Genomic DNA, 21688 nt, shown 5'->3' with positions numbered 1-21688 from the left:
AATTCTAGAAGCTCTGAAATGCAATCTGGGACTATTCCAGACAAACTGGAGTGAGTGCAGCATCCATTTAGGTGAGAAAAAAAAAGAAAAAAAACTACAACTTTCCTTATTCAGATTCATTCCAGTAGTATTCTGCTCTTACTAGGATGCAGCAGTTTTCTAGTTTGGCAGATAGTTCTGGAGGAAATCACTGAAGAAATTAAACTGAAAATATGGTTTGACCGAAACAAACTGTCATTAAACTTAAATAAGACAGGGATGAAATGGAGGTGTGAGAGTCACTAGGTATGTATTTATGTTCATTGTTGCTATTATATATTTTCTGTTGTGTTTCTATTCAGGTTCTTTTTGTCTCTCTCTAAAATTGTATATAATAATCATTAGATTATTAATATATAAGCAAAAATAAGTTTAAGGAATATTACAATTTGAAAACAAATGCACCCGAACGTGATGACGGCTGCAATTGCTAAATGCTAACTTTTAACATTGAAAATGCCATAGACATGCTAACGCGTTAGCATCACTCCCATTTTTAAGTTATAAAATACATCTATCAACTGTTTCAGAAGACCATAACAGGTCGGTTTAACATAGAAAAGGTAAATAATACTCAGACGTATGCTCTTTAGGGTTTTAGTGGGGGAAAATTAAGCGAAAGAAAGAAATAAACGAAGCAATTGATCGATGCATTGCTTCAATCTGCGAACCACTGCTTCGATTGGTTCAAGGTTCAAAGCAAAGCCGCGCTGCAGAAAAGTTGATTAAGGACCCGCTGCAGGGTCTGTAATCAATGTAGAGAAATGATCATTTTCCTGACAAACACCCGCCAAAACAACGGCCACTCTGAAGGACCGATAACAGAATCGTTAAGCACAAAGCTTATTGATGTCGGTGGATCGAATCATTTCTTAACGATACCCGGAAGGAACCGGTTCTCGATACCCATCCCTATGCAGGAGTGGTTAATATTTGCACTCACTAACATCATGCACACATCACAAAGAACATTTTTGTTATGCGATCCCCCACCCCACCCATCATCATCATCATATGACAACATAATGAAGCACGCCGTGATTTTTACTCACAAGGCTTTGTGTTTTTCTTCAGCGAGGATCTGGTCATTAGGCTTCAGTCCGTACCTTCAGTCCAAGGAAAGAACACAAACTAAATCAATTTCTGAAGCAGGAAACTGTTCTGATCAGTTAAACCAGAACTGAGACTTACTTGTCAAGGAAGTCCTTGTCCACAACAGCAATGATGTCCAGTAAGGGATTTCCCATCCCAAAGAGAGAGTTCTCACTGTGGGGACACAAAAGTGTTTTGTATTGTACAAACTCCCACTCAGTGTTCAGACACAGAGGAGATGAACCCAACATAAACCACACGTTTGTTATTTCAGACCACCAGAACCTTTAGGTTGTGCAACAAAACCCACAGACACGTTAAACTACTTTCTTTTAGGTTCTACCATTTCTTTTGTGTAAGGCTGCCACAGCGATTCCTCCATGGATGCAGATTTTCAGCACAGGTATTACACAGAATGCCTTTGCTAAGGCAACTCCAGATTGACAAGGAAAATAGGGCAAGAAACCGGGTTCTTTCTGGCTGGAAGCCCAATGTGCCAATTGCTTGTGGCACACGCATAAGAATAAAGTTCATTAACATAAAGTGATTAGTTATTATGTGATTAGATATTCAACATAAGCGTAGCAAACTGACTCTGACAAACTTATGTTTAATGGCTGACTCTACTGCAGTGATGTAATCTACTGTCGGTATATGTTTAGGGGTCAAAAGGACCAAAGCATCCTTATCCTGCCAGCGGATAAAGGCAGATGTACGGTGGTCCTGAACACATCGGACTACGAGGCCAAGATCAACAACTTGCCCAGTGACTCCAATACATACGAACGTCTGAAGAGAGACCCCACGAGCAGCTATAAGAAGAAAATCATTAGCTACCTCCAAAACCTGGAGAAAGAGGGACATCGACAGGCAGACATACTACAGACTGTACCCTGGGGACGCCACTCCGTGCATCTATGGACTGCCCAAAATCCACAAACAGGACGTGCCACTCAGGCCTATTGTATGTAGCACAGATCCCATCACGTACAATTTGGCCAAGCACCTCAAGTGGATTTTGGCTCCTCTAGTGGGTAACTCAGACCACCATGTGGAGAACACACAAGATTTTGTGAACAAGATCAAGGACCTACAGCTGGAGGCAGATGAAACTATGGTGTTATTTGATGTGACATCGTTGTTCACCTGCATCCCCACCGCTGAGGCCGTCGCAGCTGTGAGACAGAGACTGCTGGAGGATGTGTCTCTACTTGAAAGGACCAAACTCACATCAGACAACATCTGCCAACTCTTGGAGATCTGTCTCAACACCACGTATTTCCTGTTTAGGGGGAATTACTACAGGCAGATTCATGGTTGTGCGATGGGGTCTCCGGTATCCCCCATTGTGGCCAATCTGTATATGGAGCAAGTGGAGAAGACAGCCTTGACGTCTTTCACGGGCATCTCTCCCAGTCACTGGTTCAGATATGTTGATGACACATGGGTTAAAATCAAGCAACAGGAAGTTGAGGATTTTACAGAACACATCAACTCGGTGGATGCCAACATCAAGTTCACACGTGAGGATGCCAGAAACAACCATTTAGCCTTCTTGGACTGTGATGTTACGATTCAAGAGAACAGGCAGCTCCAGACAGGGGTTTACAAAAAACCAACTCACACTGACCCACGATGGTCCCTGGACAAAGTGCAGAAGTCCCAGAGAACAAAGAGACCAGATAGACAGGAGATGGAGACAAGAAGAAGAGGAGTGTCTCTCCCTTATTTAGCAGGAGTAGGGGAAAAACTACAGAAGATTTTCAGACAGCACAAAATCCCAGTTTACTTTAAACCGATTAACACCTTGAGACAGAAATTAGTTCACCCTAAGGACATGATCCCTAGTTACAAACAGAGCAATGTAGTGTATTCTATCAGATGTCAGGAAAACTGTAACGAACACTACATAGGTGAGACTAAGCAACCTTTACACAAAAGACTATACCAGCACCGCAGAGAGGGCGCCAGTGGACCTCAGTCTGCAGTTCATCTCCACCTTAAAGACAATAACCACATGTTTGAGGACAAGGAAGTTAAAATATTAGCCAGAGAGAAGAAATGGTTTGAGAGAGGGGTCAAGGAGGCAGTCTTTGTGAAATGTTTGAAACCCAGCCTTAACTGGGGAGGGGGTCTGAGAACGCTTTGTCCCCTGTTTACAATGGGGTACTCAGGTCAAAGGAGTTTCAGTCTTTCATGGTAATGAGTCATTCACGTTATCAGGAGACTCATCAAGGGAGCCATCAAGAAAGGCATCCATCCCATCATTAGGAGAGACAGCTGCCCTGTCATTAGAAGAGTGCTAACTAGAGCACAATAGTTGCTAATCAGAGCTATTGTTTAGTCACTAGCCTATAGCAGTCTGCCTCTCAGTAGGAGGGGTCTGGTTAGGTTTAAAACTCCAGCTTTTGTAGGCTTCTGTTCATTCGTCTCTACAAGAGTCAAGACAGAAGTCAGACTTCCAGAGCAAGAATTTTAGCTGAGGAAGCTTCTGCGATTTGAAGCGAAACGTCCTCGCGTCAAGCAACCCAGTCCAGTCGAAGATTCAAGCTTCTCTGCTATGGAAACCACCTGGACAACAGAGCCTACACAGAAACACAATGTTTATAGTTTTTTCTATATTGGTCTGCAAAAATGTTGTTTTAACGTTACATGAAAATTGGTCCATGGCGCAAAAAGCTTGCGGGCCGCTGCTCTAGGCTATATGAAACTTGGACTTGTGACACTATAATCCAGATTCCTGACCTATAATAGCATAATACATAAACATTACTTTGCCACCCCACATAATAGTGCCTGTCCCTGCTTGCCACCCCATGAATTTATCTCTAGATCCGCCCCTGTTGTGGAGTCATCATGCCTGAAAGAATGCGAACACTTACTTACTCACTCAAGATTACTGGCATACAAACCGTGCTCGAGGCATGGAATTTATGAATCAAAAAAAGCCACAAACAACTTCTGGTTCCCGCTTTTGAAAAATGAAGATTCCCTCAGTGTTCCTTTCTCCTTCAGAATAGGTAACACTGTGGCCACAACAGCTCGTAATTCCCATCATGCAGAAAGATTATTTCCAGCAACAAGGGGAGACATGTCCAGCAAGTGGCAGACAAGCTACATGTAAATTCAACCACACATGCTCCTAATTTTCCACAATATTGCCAGCATCCACCAACCATCCAGCAGCAGGTGGCAACGTTCAGCAGGTGAAAAAAAAAAAAAAAAATTAGTTTTTGAATCCATTTAGTGCATCAAAGTAACCCACGTTTTGTCCTCATGATATGTTTTTTAAAAAATAAGTTACAAGACAACAGCAGGTATTACTTTTGAGTTATTGCCTCTTTTAAAAAAACTGGAGGGGATGGAGTTGCAATTTTTTTAAAATTTATTTATTTATTTATTGCAACTTGGTAAAATTACACACCAGTTTGCAGCAGAACTTAAAACAAACGTACATTTTTTCCTCCATAGGAATAAACTGGAATGACAACATTCCTGCCTCTGATCTCACTATGACACAAGAATCTCACCAAAAACGGTGCTGTTCTTTTTAAATAAATGCCTAGAATCATGCTGCCATCTTTAAAGTAACAACACAATCCAAATTACACAAAAAAAAAAAAAAAAAATCCGTGACTCAGACACGCGCGGGCACTGAGACAGCGCCCGTAAAGCACGTGTTTTTTGCAGAACTGCAGGTTGGCTGTCGGTGTGCTTTAAAGTCTTACCCTGGAGACGGCATGCTGCTGTCACAAAAGTTCTAACGTGATCGACAGTTCCTCCTTTCTGTCAAAAGTAACGTGCTGCCGAGGGCAACTTCGGCCAACTGTGACTGGTGGCAACACAAATAGGCGTTTCCCTCATGTCTTCCTGGACTGCGATTGGCTACACACGTTCCGACCTGCTACATGCTGCATTCAGAGGCAGTGGGAAAATAAAACACTCAGTTCCACTGTTGGGCCACACCAGGATTATTTGCAGAAATAAGAATGTCGTCAACATGAGTGTAAATTCGAAAGTTGTGAGGCAAAAACAGGCCTTCTTGCTGGTGAGTTTTGTGGCACACAGTCCTATAAAGAAAAAAGCTATATCATTTTTTTTTTGTAATCCTTTGTGCTGTACTATATTAGCACATTTTTCCTATAAGAGACAAAAAAAAATTAAAGTCAAAGGAATTGTAACCGAAATGGTGTGGTTGGAAAGAACTCAGAGAGACCTTCAAAATGGTGTTTAAATATTTGTTCTATGTCAAATATGAAGAACGTTATGAGCGTTTGAAGTTCGGAAGATCTTGGTATTTGTTCTTATAGGAAAAACAACAGAAAGCTGCGACTAGTTTCTCATAATTTACATTTCAAAATGATGGTAACTCTGTCAGATCCAATTATTAACTCATTTAAATGTAAGATTTGCAACAATCCGCTGTTTAAACACTGTGTTCTGACAGTATCTAAGCTAAAATAACTGCAATTTCGCCATCTTGCCGACTCGACATTGGTGTTGGAGGATCATAAAACTATGCATGCGAAGGCTTCAATCACCACAAAACTTCACAGAAAGGTAGACAATTACATTAATTAAATGTTCTATATGATTTGAAAACTGATCTTATTCACCTTAGAGGCAAATTTCTTCAATTTCAATTTCTTTTCATTTATATAGCGCCACATCACAACAAGTTTGCATCATGGAGCTTCACACAAGTAAGGTCTAACCTTACCAACCCCCAGAGCAAGAGTGGTAAGGGAAAACTCCCTCTGAGGAAGAAACCTCAAGCAGACCAGACTCAACGGGGTGACCCTCTGCTTGGGCCATGTTACTGACACAAATTACAAAACAATTCACAAAATGAACATACAGGAAATGTTGCTGGTGCGCAGGATGGTTTCTGGAACAGATGCCACACCCATCTCTGGATGGAGCCGCACCTCAAACAGAGAGAAAAGAAAAACGCAGAATCAAGCATCAGAAAGACAAATACAGTGTCATTTGTCAGCATTAAGCAACAAGAAAAACAGAAGAAATACTAAGGTGATCACCGGCCACTAGCCCCAAGCTTCACTAAAAAAAACCCAGAATTTAGATAAAGTTGAGGCCACGGTACGTTCCGTTTCCTAATAAAATGAATTAAAAGAGTAAAAAGCATAGAAACATACTATGCCAGTATGTTAGCCATACGAAAGGGAAAATAAGTGCGTCTTAAGTCTGGACTTGAAAGTCTCTACAGAATCTGACTCTTTTATTGAAGTAGGGAGATCATTCCACAGAACAGGGGCACGACAAAGAAAGCTCTGTGCCCCACAGACTTTTTATTCACCCTAGGGACACTAAGTAGTCCTGCACCTTGAGAACGCAAAGCCTGGGCCGGTACGTAGGGTTTAATTAGGTCAGCTAGGTAGGGAGGTGCCAGTCCGTGAACAAATTTATAGGCTAGTAGCAGAACCTTAAAATCTGATCTCACTGGGACAGGAAGCCAGTGAAGAGATGGCAAAATGGGTGTAATGTGGTCAAACTTTCTTCTTCTTAAACTTTTTTGATGCAAAATTTCAATCACAGAATTTTCTAACTTCTACTCATCACAGGAATGCTGTTCAAAAACGAGGTTGCAAGGGGGATCTATGTCATCAAATGGGGGATCCCCGACTGCCAAAAAATAAATGCATTCCATGAACTGCTAACTCAGCACTACTGCCTGGAAAGTCTCTCAGACGGGGTACAGCTGACACATCCACAGCAGCGGACGCCATATTTAGGTCATATGCGCATACCTATCTTAAAATAGCTGAACAAATTCTTAACAATAGGAAATAAAGATGCCAGCAAGAAAGAAAAGTGAAAAAGCATCAGTCATTTATGTATATTTATATCAAGATAAAGAAAACACAACTGAAGTAACCATAAATGAGATCCTGGAGGCTAAAATCCCACCAAAATTTAAAGTTGCAGTCCCTTTTGACTTTCTAATTAAGTTACAAAAAAGGATTTTCTTCTGTACCTATACAATTTTGTTCATTGCTGTTCACATATTACCAATACGATCAAAATTCCCCTTTTCTGGTAACAATTTAGAATTTTGGCCCATGTGAGTTAAAAAAAATACAGAAACATGATGCCATAACACAGTAGGAAACTCAGTTTCCCAACATACAAAATCACAGAGCCACAGATATGTGGTAGACCTTCAACCGTGAGTAAAACTGCCAAAGGGAGAAAAAAAAAAACAACATAAAACACAAACTGAAAGACAGCAAAGGACAACTAATACACATATGTCACCAGAGATCCCATTAGGACAAACTCTGGAGAAGATCTTGATAAATTTGCACAAAGGTTTTGCTGAATATCTGCTGGACAGCGGTAAGACATCACTAAAACGGATCTGCCATCTGTGTTGTCGGAATAACTTTGGTTATAGTTACAACGTCTACTTGTTTCGTTAAAAATAGTCAGGAGGTAGACTGTTTCATTAAAAGTTTTATTTAAAGTGTTTTCCTTGTTGTCAGTTGTAAATTTCTAGTTCCTAGTTTCCACTGAATGCAGCACAAACTTCTAACCTTGCTTCCTCCTTCATGTGGACTGCGAGATCTGGCAGAACAAATCCACTATATATATTTGACATCGAATCCCCGCAAAATAAATGTTTTGCCAGCAATAAAACTTACTGTAAGTTAGTAATATACCACAGAAATAAAATCTACTTACAATAACTAGATTCCAACATAATGTAAAGGTCAGTTTTGTGAAAAGTGGAAAGGGACAATATCTTTTAACTAACAAAACATCTACAAATGGCCTCACATTCACAAACACATTATAGTTTGCAAAAGCAAAACACCATTGATAAACGAATGCATTTTTTTCCAATGCATGAAGGAGATAATCAAATACAAAACATATATCAAATACAGCATGTCAAGTTACAATTATACACAACATTCATACTATAACCCCCCAACACACACACACCCCTACACAAATGTCATATTTACATCATGAGTATTGAGAGTTTTTTCCTAAGAATCCAGAGAGTTTTACAGGGTGAAGTCAGGGCAGAGGGGTTGAAATGTCAAGACAAGCCAACAACAGCACAAATTGACTCATAAGCGCCACCTGCTGGACATTTTACAGAAAATCTTTGGCATACATAGGAATATTTTTGTACCTGCTGTATTTGTTTCTGAGGCCCAATGTTTTATAAATATGTTGTATATTTAATTGATCAGTACATAACATAATGGACTTGTTTCTTTACAGTGTTTTTGAATTTGCATCGTTTCTTTGTGCATCATAGTCCATTTGCATATGTTTTGGTTGTTTGTAAAGTAAGTAAGTCCCTTCGGCTGCTCCCTTGTTTGCACTTGGGGTCGCCACAGCAAATCCAAGGTGGATCTGCATGTTGAATTGGCACAGGTTTTACACCGGATGCCCTTCCTGACGCAACTCCACATTACATGGAGTAATGTGGCAGGGGTTGGATTTGAACCCGGGACCTTCTGCACTGAAACCAAGCGCATTAACCACTTGGCCACCACTGCTAGTATCTGCTGCTGCCACCACAACCAAGACCCGGTGTCGCAGGCTGAATGGTCCACGCCTAAAAATTGGTCCGCTGTGCCTCCACTGCACATGCATCATTTTGGAGCTCAGCTGCTCGTCTAAGACGGAGTCTCTTCACCCAAAGCGATCAAATGGATTAATGGGATTATCAACCATCAGATGACAAGGTAAAATCTCTTAAATCATTTTAAAATCAGTTTTAAGCAGAAACGAGGCGATGCTCTGTGACGCTTTGAAATGACTGACGCGCAGTGAACGCATCAGCTGTCAGCTGCACTCTGATGCTTCCTCTGTGTTTTATGATGAAATAATGCTGAATGAATGTGGAAAAGATTGTTGTACAAAAGCTTCAGATATCTGTTGCTGAGATAGATGATGACTGGAGTGCAATTTGAAGCAGAAACGAGGTGTTAATCTGTGAACCGCGGCTAATGACGCATGCACAGTGAAGGCAGGGCGGAGTGATTTTTAGGGGGAACCGCTCGGTCGGCAACCCTGAGTAAGCAGCAGAAAATGAATGAATGAATTCAATTAATTTCATTTATATAGCGCCAAATCACAACAAAGCTGCCTCAAGGCACTTCACACAACCCCTAGAGCAAGCACACAGGCGATAGTGGTAAGTAGAAACTCCCTCTGATGATTTGAGGAAGAAACCTCAAGTACACCAGACTCAAGAGGGGTGAGCCACTGCTTAGGCCATTCTAACAGGTAGAAGGTTTTGCAAAGTTTTACAAAGCTGAAAAACCAAAAACAGGAAATCAAACAACATAACAATACAAAGAAGATGAGAAGTCCACGCAGGCGTTTGCACCACAGGCAGGGGTCATCCAGCATTCCTCACGCCGTCAGTGGGCCTGTTCCCACGACAGGGTCACTTTCAAATGCAGACTGCAGCACGCAGCACCAGCCTCAGGCCTAATGATCAGTCCGGTCCCTTGCAGTTTGGATCTGTCAATCCTGCATCCTATGTGATGTCATTCGTACCTCGGACAGAGAGGAAAAAGAGCAGAATCAGTTGGCAGAAAAAAGCTACACCTAAGGTATAATTCATCAGCAGTAAGTCACCAGGAAAACAGAGAAAATACTAAGGCGATCGCCGGGCACTAGCCCTAAGGTTCCATGACAGACCCAGAATTTAGATAAAGTTGAGGCCGAGACCTGAATGAATGAAAGTTTGTAAAGTTCTGAGAGGATATTAGGTCCACAGGAGCTAATCCACCAAACCAAGGAACCAACAGCAAATTCAATCATTTCCCTGACCCAAAATACACAAACATACTGTTATTTCCCCCAGTTCTTTCTGTAACACTGCCCCACACAAACTACAAACTCAAACTATTCCGGACTCTTAAATTTATTCAAAGTCATGATGAAAATCAGGCCTGGTTTCTGAAACACTTCTCTCACAGACGAGATCCGCCCTTTCAGAACCATGAACAATGGGCACAAGCAATTTTGTAAAACTCTCCGTGGGCGTAACAAAGGCGGACCTTATTTCACAAAATCCTTCCCTTATTGGTCCCTGTGGTCATTCAAGGGAGGTCCCACCCCCTGCCACTGACCCGCGCAATAACAGGACATGCATGATTTATAATGTAATCTGAATCTCTTTGTCTTAAGTGGCAAAACTGGTTAAATCCAGTTCAACATGCACATTCCAGCAGAGGCACATTCTAAAAGAGAACAGAGAAAAATATATGAAACTAAGGATACAATCCTAAGTAAATTAAATACTTTAATACCAAAACAAGTAAAAATAAATAAATAAATAATTAAACACACAAATATCTAACAATACCAAACGGCAAATGTGAGCTCTCCCCAGGTTCTCCATAATCAAAGCCATACACACGCATACACGTACACAGAGGCCACTTCACTTTTAAGATGATTTATTGCCCCCTGCTGGAATGGGATATGAATCCAGAATGTAATTATCAATGCCCATTGTTCACTTTTGTTAGCTATTATCCCTAATTTCTCCAAAAATATTAGTCCTATTAAGTTTCCGTTTTCACAGCGTTCATCCTTGACCCAAAATACAAAAACATACCAAACGGCAAATGTGAGCTCTTCCCAGGTTCTCCATGATGAAAGCCATACACACGCATACATGTACACAGAGGCCACTTCACTTTTAATATATAGATGATTTATCGCCCCCTGCTGGAATGGCATATGAGTCAAGAATGTAATTATCAATGCCCATGGTTCACTCTTGCTAGCTAATATCCCTAATTTATCCAAAAATATTAGTCCTATCATCTTTCCGTTTTCGTGGCATTCATCCTTGACCCAAAATACAAAAACATACCAAACGGCAAATGTGAGCTCTCCCCAGGTTTTCCGTGATCGAAGCCATAAACACGTACACAGAGGCCACTTGGCGATTAATATATAGATGCTCTCACAACCTTTTGAGTTAAATGCTGCTATGTCCCAAATATTCTTCTGGATCTCAGTCCCAGAATAGATTCCAGATCAACTCCGAAATTGACTCACCTAGTTTCTTGAACATTATCTATCTACTCACCAAATGTCACTGAAATCTATTCATTCCTTTTTTGAGTTATCCTGCTGACACACAAACATACAAACAAACAAACACTGGTGAAAACATTAGCTCCTTGATGTAGGTAGGTACCCAAGACAAAATAATGATATACTAAGTGTGGCGCCCTTCAGTATAGCAAGCAAATCGCCACTTTTACAGCCAGTTTTCTTTAGATGAATCGGATAGGTACACAAACATTTCCAAGTAAACAACAGGTTTCATTACGACATTGACGTCATCATCACCAAAATATGTATCATTTGCCAAAATAACTCAGTTTTTAATTTGTCACAGAATTGTGTAAAATCGCCCTGCAATGGACTGGCGTCCTGTCCAGGGTGAACCCCGCTTCATGCCTTATGACTGCTCAGATAGGCTCCCTCCAGCCCCCCTCCCCATGACCCTAAGCAGGTATAGAACATTAATAAACTCTTGAAGATGAACTGTTTTCTCAACTCAAATAAGAACAATTAAAGGGGTCACACTATGCAAAACCAGATTTTTATCTGCCTCTAACAGTTTAATTAATCAGTGTTCATGTTATAAATCTCTAACTTCCCACAGTTCTGTGAGTGTGTCTTCCCAGAAATTCTCTGAGAATCAACCTAATTTACATCTGACACAGCTTCTTTGAGATTTCCATGACATATGTCACAGAAATCAATCAATCAATCATTTTTTTTTTATATAGCGCCAAATCACAACAAACAGTTGCCCCAAGGCGCTTTATATTGTAAGGCAAGGCCATACAATAATTATGTAAAACCCCAACGGTCAAAACGACCCCCTGTGAGCAAGCACTTGGCTACAGTGGGAAGGAAAAACTCCCTTTTAACAAGAAGAAACCTCCAGCAGAACCAGGCTCAGGGAGGGGCAGTCTTCTGCTGGGACTGGTTGGGGCTGAGGGAGAGAACCAGCAAAAAGACATGCTGTGGAGGGGAGCAGAGATCGATCACTAATGATTAAATGCAGAGTGGTGCATACAGAGCAAAAAGAGAAAGAAACAGTGCATCATGGGAACCCCCCAGCAGTCTACGTCTATAGCAGCATAACTAAGGGATGGTTCAGGGTCACCTGATCCAGCCCTAACTATAAGCTAGACCTTTCTGATTTTAGAGATATTGCGTAAATGCAAAAAAGCAGTCCTACATATTTGTTTAATATGCGCTTTGAATGACATATCCTGATCAAAAATGACTCCAAGATTTCTCACAGTATTACTAGAGGTCAGGGTAATGCCATCCAGAGTAAGGATCTGGTTAGACACCATGTTTCTAAGATTTGTGGGGCCAAGTACAATAACTTCAGTTTTATCTGAGTTTAAAAGCAGGAAATTAGAGGTCATCCATGTCTTTATGTCTGTAAGCCAATCCTGCAGTTTAGCTAATTGGTGTGTGTCCTCTGGCTTCATGGATAGATAAAGCTGGGTATCATCTGCGTAACAATGAAAATTTAAGCAATACCGTCTAATAATACTGCCTAAGGGAAGCATGTATAAAGTGAATAAAATTGGTCCTAGCACAGAACCTTGTGGAACTCCATAATTAACTTTAGTCTGTGAAGAAGATTCCCCATTTACATGAACAAATTGTAATCTATTAGACAAATATGATTCAAACCACCGCAGCGCAGTGCCTTTAATACCTATGGCATGCTCTAATCTCTGTAATAAAATTTTATGGTCAACAGTATCAAAAGCAGCACTGAGGTCTAACAGAACAAGCACAGAGATAAGTCCACTGTCCGAGGCCATAAGAAGATCATTTGTAACCTTCACTAATGCTGTTTCTGTACTATGATGAATTCTAAAACCTGACTGAAACTCTTCAAATAGACCATTCCTCTGCAGATGATCAGTTAGCTGTTTTACAACTAACCTTTCAAGAATTTTTGAGAGAAAAGGAAGGTTGGAGATTGGCCTATAATTAGCTAAGATAGCTGGGTCAAGTGATGGCTTTTTAAGTAATGGTTTAATTACTGCCACCTTAAAAGCCTGTGGTACATAGCCAACTAACAAAGATAGATTGATCATATTTAAGATCGAAGCATTAAATAATGGTAGGGCTTCCTTGAGCAGCCTGGTAGGAATGGGGTCTAATAAACATATTGATGGTTTGGATGAAGTAACTAATGAAAATAACTCAGACAGAACAATCGGAGAGAAAGAGTCTAACCAAATACCGGCATCACTGAAAGCAGCCAAAGATAACGATACGTATTTGGGATGGTTATGAGTAATTTTTTCTCTAATAGTTAAAATTTTGTTAGCAAAGAAAATCATGAAGTCATTACTAGTTAAAGTTAATGGAATACTCAGCTCAATAGAGCTCTGACTCTTTGTCAGCCTGGCTACAGTGCTGAAAAGAAACCTGGGGTTGTTCTTATTTTCTTCAATTAGTGATGAGTAGAAAGATGTCCTAGCTTTACGGAGGGCTTTTTTATAGAGCAACAGACTCTTTTTCCAGGCTAAGTGAAGATCTTCTAAATTAGTGAGACGCCATTTCCTCTCCAACTTACGGGTTATCTGCTTTAAGCTACGAGTTTGTGAGTTATACCAGGGAGTCAGACACTTCTGATTTAAAGCTCTCTTTTTCAGAGGAGCTACAGCATCCAAAGTTGTCTTCAATGAGGATGTAAAACTATTGACGAGATACTCTATCTCCCTTACAGAGTTTAGGTAGCTACTCTGCACTGTGTTGGTATATGGCATTAGAGAACATAAAGAAGGAATCATATCCTTAAACCTAGTTACAGCGCTTTCTGAAAGACTTCTAGTGTAATGAAACTTATTCCCCACTGCTGGGTAGTCCATCAGAGTAAATGTAAATGTTATTAACAAATGATCAGACAGAAGGGAGTTTTCAGGGAATACTGTTAAGTCTTCTATTTCCATACCATAAGTCAGAACAAGATCTAAGATATGATTAAAGTGGTGGGTGGACTCATTTACTTTTTGAGCAAAGCCAATAGAGTCTAATAATAGATTAAATGCAGTGTTGAGGCTGTCATTCTCAGCATCTGTGTGGATGTTAAAATCGCCCACTATAATTATCTTATCTGAGCTAAGCACTAAGTCAGACAAAAGGTCTGAAAATTCACAGAGAAACTCACAGTAACGACCAGGTGGACGATAGATAATAACAAATAAAACTGGTTTTTGGGACTTCCAATTTGGATGGACAAGACTAAGAGTCAAGCTTTCAAATGAATTAAAGCTCTGTCTGGGTTTTTGATTAATTAATAAGCTGGAATGGAAGATTGCTGCTAATCCTCCGCCCCCGCCCGTGCTACGAGCATTCTGACAGTTAGTGTGACTCGGGGGTGTTGACTCATTTAAACTAACATATTCATCCTGCTGTAACCAGGTTTCTGTAAGGCAGAATAAATCAATATGTTGATCAATTATTATATCATTTACTAACAGGGACTTAGAAGAGAGAGACCTAATGTTTAACAGACCACATTTAACTGTTTTAGTCTGTGGTGCAGTTGAAGGTGCTATATTATTTTTTCTTTTTGAATTTTTATGCTTAAATAGATTTTTGCTGGTTATTGGTAGTCTGGGAGCAGGCACCGTCTCTACGGGGATGGGGTAATGAGGGGATGGCAGGGGGAGAGAAGCTGCAGAGAGGTGTGTAAGAAAGAAATGACCTCAAATGCTTTAATTTGACATCAGGTTGTCAAAAGACCACTCCCCATCCAATGGCCCAGGATTACCACTGTATTCCAAAATAAACTTAAACTGAGTTGCTGAATAAATACTTTAAAATGCAGTTCACTACGCTTTTGGTCATTAAGGTAAGATTGATCCCATAAAGGGGAAAATCACTTGTTGCAGCAGTAAAAGTCATACAGTAGTAAAGAAAAAATATTTACACTAAAGGGTAACTACTTTTAGATGTTTTTGGGTTTATTTTTTCACTCAGGACATTTTTTTTATTGGTTCAGTATTGATTGAGAACACAAACACTTCCATGGGTTAAAGAGCTACAAAATGTAACTCTATGGGGCAAGCTAAAAACACACACACACACACACATATATATATATATATATATATATATATATATATATATATATATATATATATATGAATGATCTTGATACTCTGATTTATATATATTTTCATTTTCTCTGATATATAACTTCTATTGTTATGTTTTATATAGAAATATAATGTATTCATTAATCAGTATTTTGTTTAGATATATAAATATTTATATATAGCCTAATCATATATTGTCCCTTCAAATTACTAAAATAGTTGACTTTACTGCCACTATCTGCTTCTCTATCACATATCTGTGTGTGTATATATGTATAATGTGTGTGTTTACTGTGTTTGCAAAATAACTGTCTACAGTCTAGGCTATATCAAAATATTCTATTACTGTTAATCCCACTATGAATGTTAATATACGCCGAACCATTTGTTCTGTATCATAGCTACATGTTTGACGTTTGCAGAAAAAATACCTAGTGAAAATTAGTTTGTATTCAGAGAATTACGATGGATTAAATGTGCTGACACTTCATTGCGCCTGCCGAGCAGCACTGAGTGGAGCGGGTCGGATGACCAGTCTAAGGTGGCAGCCCCACGGCTCATCAGCGGCAATAGGCAGTACCAGTCAATGTGGCGTCTACTCTATAATGTCTATGGTTTTGTCTGTTTGCAGATATATTTTGAAACTGTGACAATTAAGTTTATGTAACACTGAAAATGACAAAGAAAAAGATTGTACAGGGAAAGTTCCGTTTCCGTGTGGACACGGCATCAGACAAATTTGGTCCAGCAAGAGCGTTGCAGGGACATGGAAAAGCAGTTTTCCTTCGAGTAAGTGAACGCCACACTGTTATACAAAAGTACAATATCAACAATCAGTAACTAACACACACACACACACTGGAAAAAAGACCTCCCATATGACTAAAATTTTTAAAAAATTAAGACATTTTCAAGCACTCGGCCAAAGACTTAACAACAAATGTGATTATATATTATATTATATATACAGATTTTATATAACGGCTGAGCATAGGTGCAGGAGGTGGGGGGGGCAACTGCCCCCTCTGGGCTCTGCAAAATGCTCAAATTTGGGCAGATGGGCTGTGAAATTTGGGCATGGGCCATGTAGACTCTGAATACAGAATAGAATGACTTAAAATGTCAGACTTATTTTCGCAATTAATGTAAACAATCAAACCGCTATTTGGTCACCAATATAAATATAAATATGGTATATAAATATATGGTAATTTAAAGAGTCATGGGGGTTTCTGAAATTCGGGCAAATTTGGTGTCGCCCCCCCCCAAACAGACCCCACCTCCTACGCCTATGCGGCTGAGTGATCCTTGTCATTTGATTGGTGCTTTGTATGTCACATGACATGGATTAATTCATCCCATTTGTGTTGGATTGCATTTAGAGTGCAAATTTGGTTCCATACGTTTGGTACCACTGCACTCTGCACACACGCGCATGCGCGCACGTACTCGTGCACACCCGCACACGTGACCACGCATGTGTGCCCACACATGCACATGCGTGCACATGCACACACAAAACAAATCCACTGTGCTGTCTGGAGGCTGTTGGCAGGAGGTTGGAATGAAAAGCTGGACTAATTTCTGATGTGTGTTTTTGCTGCACTGGGGATGTACACAGTCGTTTTTTTTTTTTGGTACTAAACATACGAGGTCTGTTAGAAAAGTATCGGACCTTTTTATTTTTTTCAAAAACCTGATGGATTTGAATCACGTGTGCTTGCATGAGCCAACCTTGAACCTTCGTGCGCATGCATGAGTTTTTCCACGCCTGTCGATTGCGTCATTTGCTTGTAAGCAGCCTTTGTGTGAGGATGGGTGTAGTCTCTTGGCGTTTTTTCTTTGCAAGGAAATGGCGGAACAACTGGAGCAGCGCGACTGCATCAAATTTTTGCCAGAAACTGGGCGACAGTCAGGTGGAAACCATTTGGATTATTCAGACGGCTTTCGGTGACGATGCTATAGGCATCACACAGATTATGGAGCGGTACAACCGGTTTAAACACGTCTGCACAATGGTGGAGAGCGAGCCACGCTCCGGTCGGCCATCAACATGCTGAAACCACCGGATCATTTCCAAAGTGAACGCTGTGGTGATGTGGGACCGTCGTGTGACTGTCTGAGAAATTGCGGAAGAGGTGGACATCAGCACTTTTTCAGCACATTCCACTGTGACAGAAGATTTTGCCATGAAAAGAGTTGCAGCAAAATTCATGCCGATGGCTTAGGCACGAAGCTGATGGTGGAGCAAAAGCGCCACTGTGTTGAAGTCTCACAGGACATGTTGTAACATGCCCAGCTCGTCCACAATTTCTCGGATAGTCACACGACTAAAAAGCCACCGAAAGCCGTCTGAATCTTCCGAATGGTGGAAGAGGTGAGCATGTCACAACATGTCCTGTGAGACTTCAACACGGTGGCGCTTTTGCGCCGCCATCAGCATCGTGCCCAAGCCATCGGCATAAATTTCGCTGCAACTCTTTTCATGGCAAAATCTTCTGTCACAGTGGAATGTGCCGAAAAAGTGCTGATGTCCACCTCTTCCGCAATTTCTCGGATAGTCACACGACGGTCCCGCATCACCACAGCGTTCACTTTGGAAATGATCCGGTCATTTCAGCATGTTGATGACCGCCCGGAGCGTGGCTCGCTCTCCACCGTTGTGCGGTCGTCTTTAAACCGGTTGTACCGCTCCTTAATCTGTGTGATGCCCATAGGATCGTCACCGAAAGCTGTCTGAATCGTCCAAATGGTTTCCACCTGGCTGTCGCCCAGTTTCTGGCAAAATTTGATGCAGTCGCGCTGCTCCAGTAGTTCAGCCATTTCCTTGCAAAGAAAAAATGCCGAGAGACTACACCCATCCTCACACAAAGGCTGCTTACAAGCAAATGACGCAATAGACAGGCGTGGAAAAACTCACGCATGCGCACGAAGGTTCAAGGTTGGCTCATGCAAGCACACATGATTCAAATCCATCAGGTTTTTGAAAAAATAAAAAGGTCTGATACTTTTCTAACAGACCTCGTACACACCCGCTCTGACCAGGTTGTGTTTGTGTGGGACAACGACTCGCCCGAGACATAATTTGATTGAGCTAACTGACACTGCTAATTCTTGTAAGACACACACACAAAAACAAATCCACTGTGCTGTCTGGAAGCTGTTAGCAGGAAGTAAGAATGAAAAGGTGGACTCATTTCTGACATGATTTTTTAATTTTTATTTATTTATTTTTTGCTGCACTGAGGACGTACACAGTTGACTGACCCGGTTACGTGGCGCGCGGGGGACAACGACAATGATCTGATTGAGCTAACTGATGCTGCTAATTCTTCTAACACATACACACACACACAAAATCCCCTCCTAAGTAAGCCGTCTGGATGCATGAAGACCTGTTCACATGAAACGCTGATGTGATTTTTGGCTGGACTGAGGAACTACAGTCTTTTTTTTTTTTTTTTATGGAAGTCCTAAGTTAGTGCACAGCATCACTGGACTACATGTTACAATTTGGACTTTAGCAGCAGTGGAAAACCAAAATGTAAGTCCCTTTTCTGTTGTTCATAAATTAATAAAATATTAAATGACATTATATAAAACAAATAATGAATGTTTTACATTCTTTCAATGGAACAAATATTTAATTCGGTATGTTCCAACTTTCACTTCATGAAATATTCGTACCATTGAGCTCATAAACATTAATTATTTGTATAATATACACGCGCGCGTTTCTCAAGTCACGTGACAAGCGGCTGTCTGAAGACAGTCACGTGACGTGCTGAGCCCCTCGTGCTAGCGCAGCTGGTTAGCAATTACTGACGCACGCGCGCGCCCCTACGTTACCGGTGCCTTTATGTAGCTGTGACGTACACGGGCACGCGCTGGTTACCACCTCGTCTCCACCCACTCCTCACCTTCGGGGCTCACGCGCTCGCTCCTAGGCTTTGGGCTAGCAAAGCAAAGACATACGGCTAAGGTACAGCAGCGGCAAAATGACAAAAACTCGCCTCAGCTGCAAAACGAGTTGTTACATTTGTTACCTTAGAGCGACTCTGGTGTCTGCCGTCGTGTCGGTATCCTGGTGGTGCGACATAATTCGGTGTGAGGCGCCGAAAACGAAGCGCCACAGAGCAACTTCCTTCCGCAGTGCACGCGACGACCGGGTTAATAAATGTTACCACAGGCTGAGTCACGGACACATTTACACATTTTGACAACTGGGTTAATAAATGTTCCCACAGAGTCCCAGCCGCAATTCCACATTCTGATAACCAGGCTAATAAATGTTACAACAGACACAATTCCACATTCTGATGATCCAGGTTAATAAATGTTCCAACAGACTGAGAATCACTAACAATTCCATATTCTGAAATTCAGCATTCTAAATTAAAAAAGGCCAATTACGGGCTCCACATGAACAACTGTAAATAAGTAGTGTTGAAAAGTAGAGGTGGGCAGATCGATCCTAATATCGATAATATCGATACCAACGCTGGTATTGATATTCAACGATCCTCGTGTAAAAAGATCAATACTCAAGCTTTTTTCTCTCCCGCACGCAGATTCATCAGTCTTCTCTCTGTAAGAGCAGTGCTGTGCTGTCACACAACATGGAGCAGCGCACCCTTGTATTGTGGTTTGTCAGTCTTCTCCCTCAGGAGATTTTGTTTTAAGTTGTGTTGAGTGACATTTTTTAAACAAAAATGTTGATTGTGATAAAGTATTTTGTTGTCATGTGCAATGTTTAGCGAAATTCTATCCTAGGTCTTTTGGATCCTTTGGATCTATGAAGCTTAAATATGAAAAAGTATCTGTATCAATATTGGCGATACTGGGCCTGTTTACTTGGTATCGGCTCAATACCAAAATTCCCAGTATCGCCCACCTCTATTGAGAAGTACTAGTACTAGCTAATATGTGGTATCAAACCACATCAGATTTGAGTCAGTTTGTCCTCACTATGTGACCTTTTAAATTGCACACCTACAAGATAATGTCAATTACAGTATTTAAGTTATTGCTAACACAATCTGGCGAAATGGACTACCCCAAAGACTCAGCCACTCATCTACATTTTTGCTGTACAAGCCTCAGTGTTGCCAAACTAGCGAATACTACAGACTTCAATCAGACTTGAATTTTGTTCTTAGGATTTAGTTTTGAATTATCGCCCAGGAAACCATGTCGTAGTAAAAGGGCTCAACTGGCACTGAGCGAGGAGAGTCCACACCAGCCTTCTTCTGTAGTTTGTTGGTCTTTTTTGGCTACTCCCGTCTTGATCAGGATTCAGCAGATCCTCCACATTAGGATTTGGCACAAGTTTTATGCTGGATGCCCTTCCCGACGCAACTCCAGGTTTACGTGGAGAAACAGACACAGGTCCTTCATCTTCAGAAGAGCTGTCCCATCCAAGTACTAATCAGGACCCACTCTGCTGAGCTTCAGCCTTTTTGTGTAGAGAATAACTCACAAATGCTATCACCACAAAACTCACTCAAAAGGAGTGAAGAATAAGTTAACAAGTTATAAGAGTGGTTAACATACAGTGAGGAAAATAAGTATTTGAACAACCTGCGGATTTGCAAGTTCTCCCACTTAGAAATCATGGAGGGGGCTGAAATTTTCATCTTAGGTGCACGTCCACTGTGAGACACATAATCTAAAAAAAAAAAAAATCCGGAAATCACAATGTATGATTTTTTTTTAAATAATTTATTTGTATATTACTGCTGCAAATAAGTATTTGAACACCTACCAACCAGCAAGAATTCTGGCTCTCACAGACCTGTTAATTTTTCTTTAAGAAGTCCTCTTATTCTGCACTCTTTACCTGTATTAATTGCACCTGTTTGAACTTGTTACCTGTATAAAAGACACCTGTTCACACAATCAATCACACTCCAACTTGTCCACCATAGCCAAGACCAAAGAGCTGTCTAAGGACACCAGGGACAAAACTGTAGACCTGCACAAGGCTGGGATGGACTTTATTAGAAAGTAGAAGAAACACAAGATGACTGTCAATCTCCCTCGGTCTGGGATTCCATACAAGATCTCACTTTGTGGGGTAAGGATGAGTTTGAGAAAGCTCAGAACTACACAGGAGGACCTGGTCAATGACCTGAAGAGAGCTGGGACCACAGTCACAAAGATTACATAAGTAACACATGATGCTATCATGGTTTAAAATCCTGCAGGGCAGCAAGATCCCCTTGCTCAAGCCAGCACATGTCCAGGCCCGTTTGAAGTTCACCAGTGACCATCTGGATGATCCAGAGGAGACATGGGAGAAGCAGACTTGGGGAGTAACGGAATACATGTAACGGCGTTACGTAATTAGGATACAAAAAAAAGTAACTGTATTCCGCTACAGTTACAGAAAAAAAAGA

At 40.9% G+C, this 21688-nt stretch overlaps 1 protein-coding gene across 2 annotated transcripts in view; it reads right to left on the bottom strand.

The window, feature by feature from the left end:
- adkb (adenosine kinase b) overlaps window positions 1-19432 on the bottom strand; it is a 436023-nt gene extending 416591 nt beyond the window's left edge. Inside the window, exons 1-3 of one of the 2 annotated variants that reach the window (XM_034193559.1) lie at window positions 19337-19432; window positions 1231-1305; window positions 1092-1145 (exon numbers count right to left, since the gene is read on the bottom strand). In XM_034193559.1, coding sequence (XP_034049450.1) covers window positions 1092-1145; window positions 1231-1305; window positions 19337-19389 — 182 coding nt within the window. In that variant the 5' untranslated portion in view covers window positions 19390-19432. Of the gene's footprint in view, window positions 1-1091; window positions 1146-1230; window positions 1306-4859; window positions 4992-19336 lie in introns of those variants that run through there. The other variant, XM_034193560.1, reaches the window with a different exon arrangement.
- Between the last annotated feature and the right edge of the window lie 2256 nt (window positions 19433-21688).

This window comes from Thalassophryne amazonica, chromosome 18 (assembly GCF_902500255.1).
Source record: "Thalassophryne amazonica chromosome 18, fThaAma1.1, whole genome shotgun sequence".
Taxonomy (NCBI): domain Eukaryota; kingdom Metazoa; phylum Chordata; class Actinopteri; order Batrachoidiformes; family Batrachoididae; genus Thalassophryne; species Thalassophryne amazonica.
The sequence above is the reverse complement of the archived record's forward strand: the minus strand, read 5'-3'. Positions and strand labels throughout refer to the sequence as shown.